A 13,358-nucleotide genomic window follows, 5' to 3' on the forward strand; every position below is an offset into this window, starting at 1 on the left:
CATTACAAATAGACAGTAAAACCTTTTACAATATGATTTATTTGGATTTTGAGAGAGCCTTTGACAAAGTTCCACGTGAAGGAATGTTAAATAAAGGAAAATCCATGGGAATCTCAGAGACAATCCAATCTGTCCTAGAATGTGGGACCTTTAAGAAATTGGATTAAAAGATTGGATAAAAAAATAAGAAACACAGACAGAAGTGTGGCACCAGTTGGGGATGGTACTGATGGACTATAACAGAGTTTGATGTTTGACTCTTTGTTGTTTTCATATTGACGTTAGTAGCCAGAATACCAAAAAAGAATTGTGTGTAACATTTTCAGATGACATTAAAATATGGAGCATTTTAGGGATGAAAGCACAGTTTTGAAGAAGGGTTTAGACTTGCTATGCAATTGTCCAGGCAATTTATAAATGAAGACTAAAGCTGCTAGATGCAAGCTATATTCCATATTGGTAGAAAGACTAAGAAACATGTACAATAACAAATAGAAGTAGCACAAAGACACTGAAAATGACCTGGACTGACTGTTTTAACATTGAAAGTGCAGAGATAACAATGTGGAGAAATAATTCAAAATGCACAACAAATGTGGGATACATGGCTCAATAATGGAGTATAAACTTTCCATAGGCTTTGTTAAAGGTTAGGATGCGCTGACTAGGCCTCAGTGGGAATATTAATCCTGACTTTGAGGCTCTGCCAACAGTGCTGAACCTCAGTGCCAATGAACATGAGTAAGAATATCTTGCCTATTTTGCTGTGGACAGTATTTTTCAGCAAATGATTTCCAAAGGTAGAAATCCTCAAGCCTCATTAGCATAGAATATTTATTTAAATTTGGACCCATGAAACAGCAAACTGTGTTCATTGTCCAACCCAAGTTGCTTTGAGAAGATTGCAGTGGGTCCTTTTGGGCTATTACAAACCATGCAATGATGGTGCTCCTCTCATGATATTGTGAAGGGATGTGGTATGTGTCCAAGTCAAGATGTGCGTGACTTGAAGGGAAACTTAACAGGTGATGGTACTGTTATGACATTGCTGCTCTTGCCTTGCTTAGTGGCAGCGGTCACGAGGCTGTCAAACTGATTCAAACAATTTTTCTCAGTTTCAGCCAGATATGAGGGATCGCCTTTAAAGTAGCGGTTTACAGGAAGATAGCTCTCAGCCCCAAACACGCCTACCTTCTTTTGAAACACCTCCTGCAGCAAGCTATTCAACTCTTTATCATCAATCAATTCCTGCCCAGTCTGTGTTGGTGTTTATCCCCCACACAAGTAGTACTGCTATTTCGTGTGCCCATATTCAACAGAAACTAGCTGCTCAAGTAAGATTCAAACTCCAGAATTCTAGACTCAATATTGTGTCTATTATCTTTAAATGTTAGTGAGCTGGTTAGTCTAGTGTGGGTTGGGGAGGGTTTTTAACCTAAGTATGGGTTCAGTATAAATGAGAAACCATCCATTTTCCTGGCATGTTTTATAAAATCATTGGTCAGTTGCAGGGAGTTCTATGCTCCACTGGTTGTAGTGGGCAGGTGGCTGTCCCCTTTTTCTTTGGAAGCAATGGTAAAGTGAAACCTGTGCAGTGATAGCTAAATCAACAGATCTTCAAAGCTAAACTTATCGTTAACCCCTGAAGAAAATAATATTCTAACTTCTTGTAATGTGCATACTCTCTCTGAGTTCAACATCATGCAGTGTAATTTTTCTCACTTCCAAACAAGGCCTCATTATCTTTCTTTTGTCTTATGTTGCTTCTGCAGATGTAAACCTACAACTCGGGAACAATAACTTAACTATATCAAGCAGTGAGGATGCTGTTGTTGAACTTGAATGCCATATTATCAACCAGACACAGACACAATCACAATTTTCAGTTACATGGTCCTTCCAAAATAAAGAGAGTCCAAATGCTAAGGAGAGAGCGCTTCTCAAAACCGATCAAAATAATGTCCTACAGTATTATGGAGATTTGCTTACAGATCCACAGAGAAAGATGAAATTCCAAAGTGTGAAGGCCTCCAGTAACACCTACAAGTTGATAATACAGAGGGCAGCAGTAAGTGACAGTGGTGTTTACTTTTGCAATGTAGAGGAATGGGTCTCGAGCCCCCAGAATGAATGGGTTATACAAGGACATGCTCGCTCTGGATCAACAATTCTTCAAGTCCAGTCACCAGGTAACATCTGAAACCATTTCACCAGAATCCAACTTGCTTGATTAGAACATTGTTTCCTCTCTCCTAGGACATGTTTCAGAACCAGACTGTATAGAAATGATGAAAATTACATCAGCGTCTAGAATATGATTCTTGGTTATGTGTATATTAGAACATTGACCTTTTCTGTCCTTTCGTTGACAAAGTTCAAAGTCAACCAACAAAGAGATGAGTTGATTAGGGAACAGTGTGTTAGAATATTACCTTCTTATCTCTCTGATCCAAGTTGACAGCTAATATCCAGAAAGGAAGCTAAGGTTTCCGAGCTGATACTTGATGAGAACACTGCAGAAGTAATGCCCAGATAGTTCACAGAGAATTTAAATTTGTGAGAGAAACAGGAATATATAATATTGAAGAACTGAGTTAGTATGCTGTCTTTCATTTCAGGGAAATGGGTTTGAATTTAACACAAATTAATAGGAATAAAAGCTGCCCTGTCTTGTATCACAGTATCATTACAGCACAGAGGGCCATTTGGCCCATCGAGTCTATACTGGTTCTCTGCAAGAGCATTCCACCTAGTCCCACTCCCCTGTCTTATCACTGTAACCTTGCACATTATTTCTTTTCAGATAGCAATCCAATTCCTTTTGAATACCTTGATAAAATGTACTTTCACCACCCTCTCAGGAAGCTTGTTCCAGACTTCAATCATCCTCTGGGTGAAAAAAAATTCCTCCCATCACATTTACTCCTTTTGCTAATTACATTGAATCTGTGCCCTCTATTTCTTGATGTTCTCTTGAGTGGGAACAGTTTCCCACCACTTACCCTGTTCATATCCCTCAGGATCTTGAATACCTCTATCAAATGTCCTCTCTGCCTTCCTCTCTCCAAGGAAAAGAGTCCCAACTTCTCAAACCTCTCCTCATAGTTACAGTTCTTCATCTCTGGGATCATTCTTGTGAATCTCCCCTGTACTCTCTCCAATGTCATCACATCCTTCCTCAAGTATGGGGCCCAGAACTGGGGGAAAAAAACCTTAGATGTTTGGGACTCTCCTGATCCTGGCACATCTCCTCAATGTCTTCACTTGCCTTTGGCAGCATCGCCCCACTTCCCAACTGTGGGATTCCCCCACTAGATAATTCCCAAAGCCAAATCTGCCAGCTATGTGGCCTTTGATTTTCTCCTGCTTCCCACCAACTTCTTGCCAATCCAGAAGTTGGCCAGTGAGATTTAAATGGGGCTTGGCAGTTAAAAGCGACTCATTCCTGGGCCAACAGGTGAGTTTTCAAGCCACACTTCTACCCACCCGGCCAAAATCCACCTCAGTTTAAAATCTAGGTTTCACCACTTTCACTTGTCTTCACTTCACCTGAGGCAGCTACCTGCCTCAGCTCTTTGCAGCTTTCTGATAGATAAGTAGCCTGGCCGGCATTTTTCTGCCGATCCGCCTGGTTTCCGGTAGGCGGTTAACATTACAATTGCCCAAAGAACTTCAGTTTACCAAGTTCACAATGAAGGTCAGGTCAGTTGGCTGCATGTTCTGAAAGCTGCAGGTTGCCTGGGTTTTGTCAATATGCAGTGGGATCAAGTGAAGTACTGTGACATGGTGGTGGAGTCAGAAGATTTGCAACAATGTATGAGTTTTCCATTTTCCTGCACTCGCCCCCTTTAACTGGAAAAGGACAAAGAAATGTACTGGCAGAGCAGCCAATATTGACACCAGCAGCTAATAGTATTTCCAGAACAGAATTTGAAGGATGTGCAAGATGTTTGCTTTACCATAGATACTTGTAATTAAACCAGCTGATTATAGAGAGAAAGCGAGGTTGGAAGCAAGAGGTGAGATGTGGATCCACCACCTATCGGACAAAAAAGCACTTTCCTATGTTCTAGTGTGTGTGACAGAGTTGCTCTTGGAGTCATTTCAGATTCAAATTTGAGGTATCCTTTGATCCTTGTAGGGGAACTGAGTCATTGAAGAGAAAGAAAGATTGTAAGTGAAAGCGGGAAACTGAGCTTTTCAGAGTCAATCTTAGCAATAGCTGAGATACGGGAGTTCCATTTGAGACCAGTGGCGATAGTGAGATCAATAATGAAAGGTGGACTAAAGTTCGAGCCTTAGTGTAGCACTGTGCCTAGCTAACATTCACACAAAACTAAAAGATGGAATTTCATACAAGCTGGTGCAAGAATGATCTTGGGTCCTGTCAGAGGTGGTGTTTTCTAATTTGTTCATGGAAATGGGATATCAGGATCACTGGCAAGGCCAGCATTTATTCTCCACCCCTAATTGCCCTTGAGAGGTTAAAAAAAGTCCTTTCCCTAAATAACAATAATGTCTAACATCAAAGGTGTTTAATTTTTGTGAAACACTTTGGGATGTTCTGAAGTCATGTGAAGTGCAATAATAATAAAAATTCTTTCTTCATTGTTATTATCTTCAACCTTACCCAGTTCTGTTAAAGCCATAGCCTTTTTCTCTGACTGTCGTTGCCCTATCTTTAATGGACTCTAACAATAATTAAAGTGCTGGTTAAATAACCTGTTATTAATCCTAAAGGCATACCCTGTATGGGGGAGGGGGAAAGCAGCCTTCCTAAAATAATTTATTTTCCCAAATTCAGAAACTTTAAAATGGATAAAAATAGTAAGTGAATTTTAACTTATTTTGCATCAAGAGCTGGTTGTGGTCGATTTGTGCATAGCCATATTAGTGGCATATAATTCATTGCATAGTGTTATTGGAATACAGGCAACATAGAGATTGCCCCAGGGCTCCAAAAACATGAACCAAAGCTTAGTCTGTTGTTCTAATTGGCTTTTGTCTCATGATTTAAGTAGTTCTGCCATAATATCATCTGGAGGGCACAAAATGATTCAAAGAGCTGTTTATTACATGCTATGTATCATTACTACAGCAGTCACATTCTGCTTTAATCGTCTCTGTCCCTATTCTAGTAAAAACATAATTCAATAAGACTCAATGGGATCATTGAAATCATAAAGAGTTATAGATTTTAGGGTAGCAGTATTTGAAGAATACATCCGTTGTGCATTTCAGCTAAAATGAATGGAGGTGGTGCTTTATTACCTGTCTTTATATTAAATCAGGAAGATGGAGTTTTATCATTTCTTGTCTGGATTTTGCATTATGGTTAGAACAATGAAGTTGAAATTAGCCTCCTGGTGCAGTTGAGGTTATTTTGGTTTTATGTCTTGAACTCATTTAACAAATTGCCCTTGAAGCTTTGATCTTAGCAAGGAGGAAGACCAATGGGACAAGAGAAATTCTACCACCAGATCCCAGTTAAAGGAATGTGCATGCCTAAAGATCATGGCGTATGCAAGTGCAAATGTAACATGTTACTGTGATATCCTGGGCTCGGGTGTACTTTGATGCAACTGAATAGCAACAGATGATGAGTCATCCTGAGAAACGCTTTCTCTTTTATCTCCTCACTCCTGCATTGGCCTCTGTCTGCATATTGGGCCATTTATTTGAGATCAGGTCACACAGCTGATGTGAGGTTGTGCCAGCTCCATCAAAATTTTGCTCTGATGATCCATGAGCATGGAGAATCCCTGAAGGTCATACAAATGGAGCTCTGAACCATAGTTATAGTACTGCTGAAGGTGTCCACAGCAACATTTAGGACCTTTGATAAAGGGAGCTCTGCCTGGAGGTAGCATTTATTCCAGAATACTGGTCAAAATTACTGCACAGCTGAAAATCAGCGATCCTATTTTGTGTTCTTTCCACAGTTGCAAAAGATGATGGGGAGAATTTTACAGCTCCCTGCTGGTGTATTTTCAGGCAGGGGGCACACAGGTGGCTAGCCCTTCACCTTCCCACCCACCCCTGAGCTGTCCCCCATAATACGTTGGGCAGGTAAGGCATCAGCCAGCCCACCTGCCCTTAGGCCTACTAAGGCTCTTAACTGGCAAATGAATGGGTAGTTAAGGGCCTTATTTCACCTCCAACGCCATGATATGGTGGGTGGGGCAAGGTGAAACAAAAGAGACCAGCCTGCTCTTTTACAAACTCGGGTTAAAAGTCAGGAAGGAGTTACTTCCTTTGGGGGGGAGTACCCTCTGCCCATCAGGGGCACCCGCCAAGATGGCTCCACCCTATTGTGCCTCCCTGAGCCTCCAGAACTTGAACCCCACTCCCCACCATCCACTCCCCACTGACTCGCCTCCCTATGGCCTCTGATCCCTCTCAGTCAAACATTGGACTTACCTGTAAGTCCGACATCTATGTTCTGTCCACCACTGAGCTCTGTCATGATTGGGACTACTGAGCTGCTGGCCAATCAGATTGATTTTCCCTCATGAGCGTGAGTCCCACTCTCAGCTTGTTAATCATATTATCGTTGCAGGGCAGCCTTTTTTAAAGTCAGTCAGCCTGGGTTGGTGGAAGGTGCAGGTGAGCAATACACCCCTTGAAAATGCACCCCCAGTGGGTTGGATTTTACAAGCCCTCCGGGACAGCATGGGAGGTGAGGGCCCTTAAAATGGCACAAGAAGTTGGGGAATGGGGGGGCGGGTGGTGGCATTCCCATCATCTTCCCAATGTCACGCCATCTTGCCAGCAGTGAGGAAGGTGGCAGATCTCAATCATCAGTAAAGTGATGGAAGGGGTGATCAACAGTGTTATCATGCGGCACTTGCTTAGAAGTAACCTGTTCACTGACACTCAGTTTAGGTTCTGCAAGGGCCACAAGCTCCTGATTTCATTACAAACTTGGTTCCAATATGGATAAAAGAGCGGAACTTGTGAGGTGAGAGTGACTGCCCTTGACATCAAGGCAACATTTGACCGAGTGTGGCATCAAGGAGCCCTAGCAAAACTGGAGTCAATGGGAATCAGGGGGAAAACTCTCTGCTGGTTGGAGTCATACCTAGCACAAAGGAAGATGGTTGTGGTTGTTGGAGGCCAATAATCTCAGTTCCAGGACATCACTGTAGGAATTCCTCAGGGTAGTGTCTTCGGCCCAACCATCTTCAGCTGCTTCATCAATGACCTTCCTTCCATCATAAGGTCAGAAGTGAAGATTGCTGATGATTGCAAAATGTTCAGCATCATTCCTCAGATACTGAAGCAGTCCATGTCCAAATGCAGCAAGACCTGGAGAATATCCAGATTTGGGCTAAGAGGTGGCAAGTAACATTCATGCCACACAAGTGCCAGGCAATGACTGTTTCCAACAAGAGAGAATCTAACCATCTCCCCTGGATATTCAATGGCATTACCATTGCTGAATACCCCATTATCAACATCCTGACCAGAAACTTAACTGGACTAGCCATATAAATATTGTGGCTACAAAAGCAGGACAGAGGCTAGGAATCGTGCGATGAATAATTCACCTCTTGACTCCCCAAAGCCTGTCTACCATCTACAAGGCTCAAATCAGGAGTGTGATGGAAGAATCTCCACTTGCCTGGATGAGTGCAGCTCCAACAACATTCAAGAAGTTTGACACCATCTAGGACAAAGGAGCCTGCTTGATTGGCACCCCGTCCACAAGCATTCACTCCCTCCACCACCAACGCACGCTGGCAACAGAGTGTAACATCTACGAGATGCACTGCAGAAACTCACGAAGCCTCCTTGAGAGCTTCCAAACCCACAATGACTACCATCTAGAAGGACAAGGACTAGCAGGCACATGGGAACACCACCAACTGGAAGTTCCCCTCTAAATCACTCACCTTCCTGCTGTTGCTTCACTGTTGCTGCGTCAAAATCCTGGAACTCCCTCCCTAACAGCACTGTAGGTGTACCTACACCACATGAACTGCAGCGGTTCAAAAAGGCAGCTTACCACCATCTTCTCAAGGGCAATTTGGAAATGGGCAATAAACGTTGGCCTAGCCAGTGATGCCCACATTCCATGAACGAACAAAAAAAAGAGTTGGCCTTCTCACACAAGGGGTAGTTGGGTCACTTAAGTAACCACTTAAAGGCCTCTCCCTGCCGCCACTGGCATTTTATCAGAGGCGGATAGGCTCTTATAGGGAACCCACACCTGGTGAACCCTGACAGCCTCGCAGTGGCTGGTAGAGAGCCCCCTATTTGGACACTCTTTGCCTCATGGAGGAGACCCCTGCAACAATGGCTATCCCTAAGGAATTGGTGTTCCTTACCCTCACCAAACTATCCCTACCCACTTCACCCACTCACCAGGGCCTGACTGACTGGTCCTTGCATCCCCAGACTCCACTTACCTGGTTGGGAGAGTGACATCTTTCCGTGACTTCCTCTTCTTCCATGCATAGTCCCAGAAGTGGCCACTGCTCCCAGGATAGGAAGACAGCGGCTAACAAGCTGCAACCCTGGGTTCCATAGGCCACAGAAGCAAGGTCACTACCTACTTTTGGGCCCATCGGCTGGAGCACTGCTTTGAGACTAAATCCAGCACAATGTCCCCAATATTAACTGAGTCATAGAGAGGATTTGGTGGGACAGGTGTGCTGTGGATTGGGGGAGACCCAGCAAGGACATGGAGGTCCTGTTGATCCCAATGACAAGCCCTCACTTATATAATCTTCTGCCTACTCCACCAAATTTACGGCCTGGCCAGTGGGTGGGATTCACAAACAACGGGGAAGAGGCCACAGCTGGGCGACCTGTGGATCAACAAATGCTGAAGGCCCTGAGCTACAATCAGTGCTAGGTGAGCCGAAGACGACTTTTTGCCCACAAGGAATGCTAACAGGATCAGACCTCTAGCAATTACTTTAGTAATTTGACACATCCAGCTTAGGATCTGCTGCTGGGAACCTGGGAATCCCTCTGCACGGCTTCCCCTCTACTTACTATTAAATTTGAATTGTGGCACTGAGGATATTATTAGGCTTCGTATGACTTTTGATTGTTAATTAGACCCTGACTGCCTTTTGCAGCTGTCTCATTGACGTTATTGAAAAATTTTAAAAGTAGTAAGTTGTTTGCTTGGGATTTAACTCCCCACTCCCCAACACCCTTTTCTACCCATCGGGGGTATAAAAATTGAGACCAATAAGTTGGTCGTAAAGAAACCTACTGGAGGAAATATTTTTGTGTGATGTTGCTTGAGGCAGTGCTACACAGACTACATTGATTCCCTGGTAGCTGACAGCACCATGAACTACTACCTGCATGATCCATACAGCGATCAGCAATGGCATGAATGAGGAAATCCACACTAACCATAAAGATAGTGACACACAGCAACTGTCTCCAGGAATCACCATAAGTCTATGTAGCACTGCTTCACATGATGCTACATGAACAAATCCTTCCCCTTTACATTCAGGTGTTAGATAGCAGCAGTCACATAGCAAATCATCTGGAGCTGGTCCACAGGATTCTTCCTTGTTATTTCCTGTACATGGTGCTCTTCACTCATGCTATGTTCTTTATCTGGTTTTCGCAGATCTATCTCCAACTCCACTGTATCCTCCAGAATGAATATCTCTGTGTTGATGCTCTGTACAGGTGGAGACAGTGATGCAAAGAGGATGGTCCCTTTGGGCCCTGTAAACAACTGCTCCTCAGAGCCTTACAGAAACACAATGAGGAAAAAACAGATTAGAATCTGCACATTTTAGACAGTCCTGACTTGATATGGTGATGCAAGGCAAATTCCCTGTTGGCATAGTATGTAAATAAAATAAGATACTTTGAAGGGTAAATATATACCAGTTTGCATATTCAAGTTTACCATCTTCATGTCTCTCCCCTGGAAGTGGGTTGGAGTAGTTGGCCATTGTTGTACAATGTCTCAAAATTTCAGAGGGTCAGATTCTCCAATTTTGAGCCTCTCCCTTCTACTATTAACTTTTGATGCCTACAATCATAAGACAAGGATGAAATGATGACTGAGCCTGCCAGAGCTAGGCAATTGGTCATTAAAGAAAGGTACAAGGACATGCAACATGTAATTGGATATTGAAAACTCTTACTGGCCTGACCTGCCAACAGAGATTTCCTGCAAGGGTGAAAGATGTGCCGTGTGCACATCAGATAAGAAGACGTCATATGTGAGTCGTTGGGTGGAAAGACTTTAGGGTGGATTTTCAACCCCTGCTGGGGTCAGAGGTGGACAGGGCCAAAGATAAGCTCTGCAGGCTCTATCCACCTACAGGCCATTTTTGCAGAGGTGGGATCGGGGGCCGATGGATCTACCCAGCCTCCAAGCTCCTGCACCGACAGGGGTCAGAGTAGATGCCTGGAAGGGATGGCAGGCTGAAAGAGCCAGCATTCCATGCAGGCCTAGATACCTGCCCTGCCTGTCTGGTGCAGGACCAGCTGTTCACCCCCCTATGGAGGGGCTCCTCTTCCACCACTCTGATCCCCACAGTGGTGGTCTGGCTGCTGAATCTATTTTTTAATTATTGAGTAAAGTTGGAGAGTGGGTGAATCCATCTTGATTGCCCTCTCTCTAACTTACCTTCTATTGCAGCCTGTTGCTCCTCAAGCTGGAAGGCCTCTAATTGGCCATGACAATGGGTTAGAGAGTTTATATGCCCCTCCTGGGCAGCAAACTCAGAGGATAGAGAACATGATGACTTGAGCTGAAGATTGAAATCATAAAAGATGAGAAGTTTTTTGGTGCAGAGGCTGAGGGAGAAAAGCAATGACGATATCTTGGTGAGAAAACTTTTATGATGCTTGGATGGGCAGTAAGGGACAGACCGGATAAGCAAGCTGGACTTTTCCTATCCTTCGATTTTCTGTGTGTCTTATCGGGACAGAAAAGCCCATGTTTCTCTTATCTTTTCTCCACTCTGAGCCCCAGGAACAGCAATCAGTTTTGTGGCTCTTGACCTACCCATAATCGCATAAATGTCTCCCTTATTAAAATCAGGCATAGTACTAAAAGTGGGGTTTATGTGTTTGTGACTGCACGTACTGTTTACTTATTGATTGCTGTTCTGCATTGCTGAGTCTATTAAAATAAATTGTTGATGAATGTTGAGTCTATTAAGACTCCTAGGTCTCTCTCAACTTGTTAATGTAGTTGCTGAAGAGAGTGCAAATCCAGAAATGTGTTGTTTGACTTGAGTCAAAGTGTGTAAGCTGAATGTTTAATGGTAAACTAGAATAATAATTTTTCTGTATAATCAAAATCCTTTTTAGAATTGAAAATAGAAAGCTTCCCCTCCAGGACAAGGAAGATCATGATGTGTGGTTGTAACTTTAGTATTTTAAAACTGGAAAGCCTCCTTCATCTTTATAATAAATTCGGTATTTTACACTTCCCCACTGAACAACATGTGGCCTTGATATAACTCAAGTCATATTCTGTTCAATTTTGCTGTACAGTTGAAAATCCTGGAATTGCAGCTCAGTTAACCTGTCAGAAAAAAGTTCCAACCTTCGTTCCAGATTGTATGGTCTGTGATTATATTTCTAATATATCAAAGAATATTATTTCTAACTTATTTTGCCTTTTTTTTTCTAGTTGCCACTCTTCACTCAAAGGCCTGTGCCTCACCATCTCTCTTCTACTTCATATTTGCCTACCCATTTATAGTCTTCATAGCTCTGATCACTATTGTACTTTATCTTTACCTGAGGCCAAAGAAACCGCAGAAACCTAATAATGAGAAGAGTCTTTGGACACCAATAGAAACATTCATTGATGATACTAAGGGTGAATAAGAAGACAATGTAATATAGAATTTTGTACTTCCTTATTTTTGTAACTCTATTGTTGCTATAGGAACTGTCATAAATAGCAGCAAAATATCACTTGTGGTTAAGAAAATATTTACGCTGTATCCCAGCCAGACAAAAAGTTAAAACATAAATGCAATTTGAGGGCATCCATTCATCTTGCACATTATAATTTTTTAAAAAATTAACATTGGTAAACCTTGCCTAACAAGAAATTTGTAAATACGTTATTCAGTCTTATCACAATATGCTGAAAAGCTCAGTTTCTCTCCTGGTTCAAACAGCCCAATTGTTTTGCTTCTTTATTGCCAATGCTTAATATTTGTGAACTTCCTTCTTGTACTTTTCAGTTCCTCAATTCAAACCTAAAATGTACAATGCTTTTCAATCTTTCAATACTTTCCACATTATTGAAATCCTTGCAGCCATTGCTCCAAATCCAGAGCACCAGGGAGTCAAAAATAACAAAATAATCAAAGAGTTTTAGATTCTAAAAATCTAACAGAAATCTAACACTTGGAGAGCAATGTTTTATAATTGAATTTTTGCCCAGGGTTGGGCTTGTCAAACATGCTTAACTTAATTGCTAAATCAGCAGAGAAAAAGTTGGTGGATGTTATTCAGTATCTACAAGGTGTATGGTCAGACCACACCGTTTGTACAGTGGTCAGTTTTGTCACTGGGATACAATCGTTCAAACCCTTGAGATGGTACAGAGAAGAGCCACAAAGCTGAGCCATAGCGTGAGGCTGGATTAACTTTTGTCATTCAGCCTTGAAGGAGGTGGCTGAAAGGGACCCCACTGAAGTATATAAGATAGTAAAATGTATTATAAAGACACAATGAGAGCACCATGTTAGATTAAAGCTTAACAACAAGCCCGGACACTGGGGAGAAGAGAAATGAATTCAAACTGGGGTGAATGATAAATTTGGAATTGAACACAGGAAACTCTTGCAAAGAATGTGCAGCGTTTGGAATGAAATCTTGAATAGAGCAAAGCTAGTTAATTGTTGGGGCAAGGGATGGCTGTGGGGTTCCAGCTGGGTTATTGGAAATGGGTGAAAAAGCTTTCATGGTTTGTACGTATCCTGTGATCTCAGACAGAAAGATGATTGTTTTGACAGATAGAAGAAAGATAAGTTTAATTTTTTGTTCCTGAAAGATCGGATCAGGACATGACTGGAGACAGGATTATTTTCTATATGCATTGTGCTAAAGGCCTTACACATGTTGTGGTAGGGCCAGGCAGCTCAGTAATTCATGGGAATTGTAGTCCAGATGTGTGGCAAAATTTCTGGGATCAGAGATAGACTTTACTGAGACAGTATTATGTGTGGCAGTGTGTACATTTGTGCAGCTAGAGTCAGAATGGTTATGTGCTATGATAGCATTTATCTAGCCATGCATGAGGAAGTAGGCATTTTTTATAAATCTTAGTTTAGGTCTATGTGGTGAAAAGGATGGGCTATTCAGACAACTTTGATAACTTTGATTTTTATATTAAGATT

General features: G+C 42.3%; 1 protein-coding gene across 1 annotated transcript in view; it reads left to right on the forward strand.

Annotated features, from left to right (window-relative positions):
* The window catches only part of LOC121290890 (immunoglobulin superfamily member 3-like), a 50,906-nt gene extending 38,174 nt beyond the window's left edge, over positions 1-12,732 (forward strand). Inside the window, exons 8-9 of the mRNA XM_041211918.1 lie at positions 1,773-2,189; positions 11,633-12,732. Of these exons, the coding sequence (XP_041067852.1) occupies positions 1,773-2,189; positions 11,633-11,832 (617 nt within the window). The 3' untranslated portion in view covers positions 11,833-12,732. The remainder of the gene's footprint in view (positions 1-1,772; positions 2,190-11,632) is intronic.
* Positions 12,733-13,358: the final 626 nt, after the last annotated feature.

This window comes from Carcharodon carcharias, chromosome 18, assembly GCF_017639515.1.
Source record: "Carcharodon carcharias isolate sCarCar2 chromosome 18, sCarCar2.pri, whole genome shotgun sequence".
Classification (NCBI taxonomy): Eukaryota; Metazoa; Chordata; class Chondrichthyes; order Lamniformes; family Lamnidae; genus Carcharodon; species Carcharodon carcharias.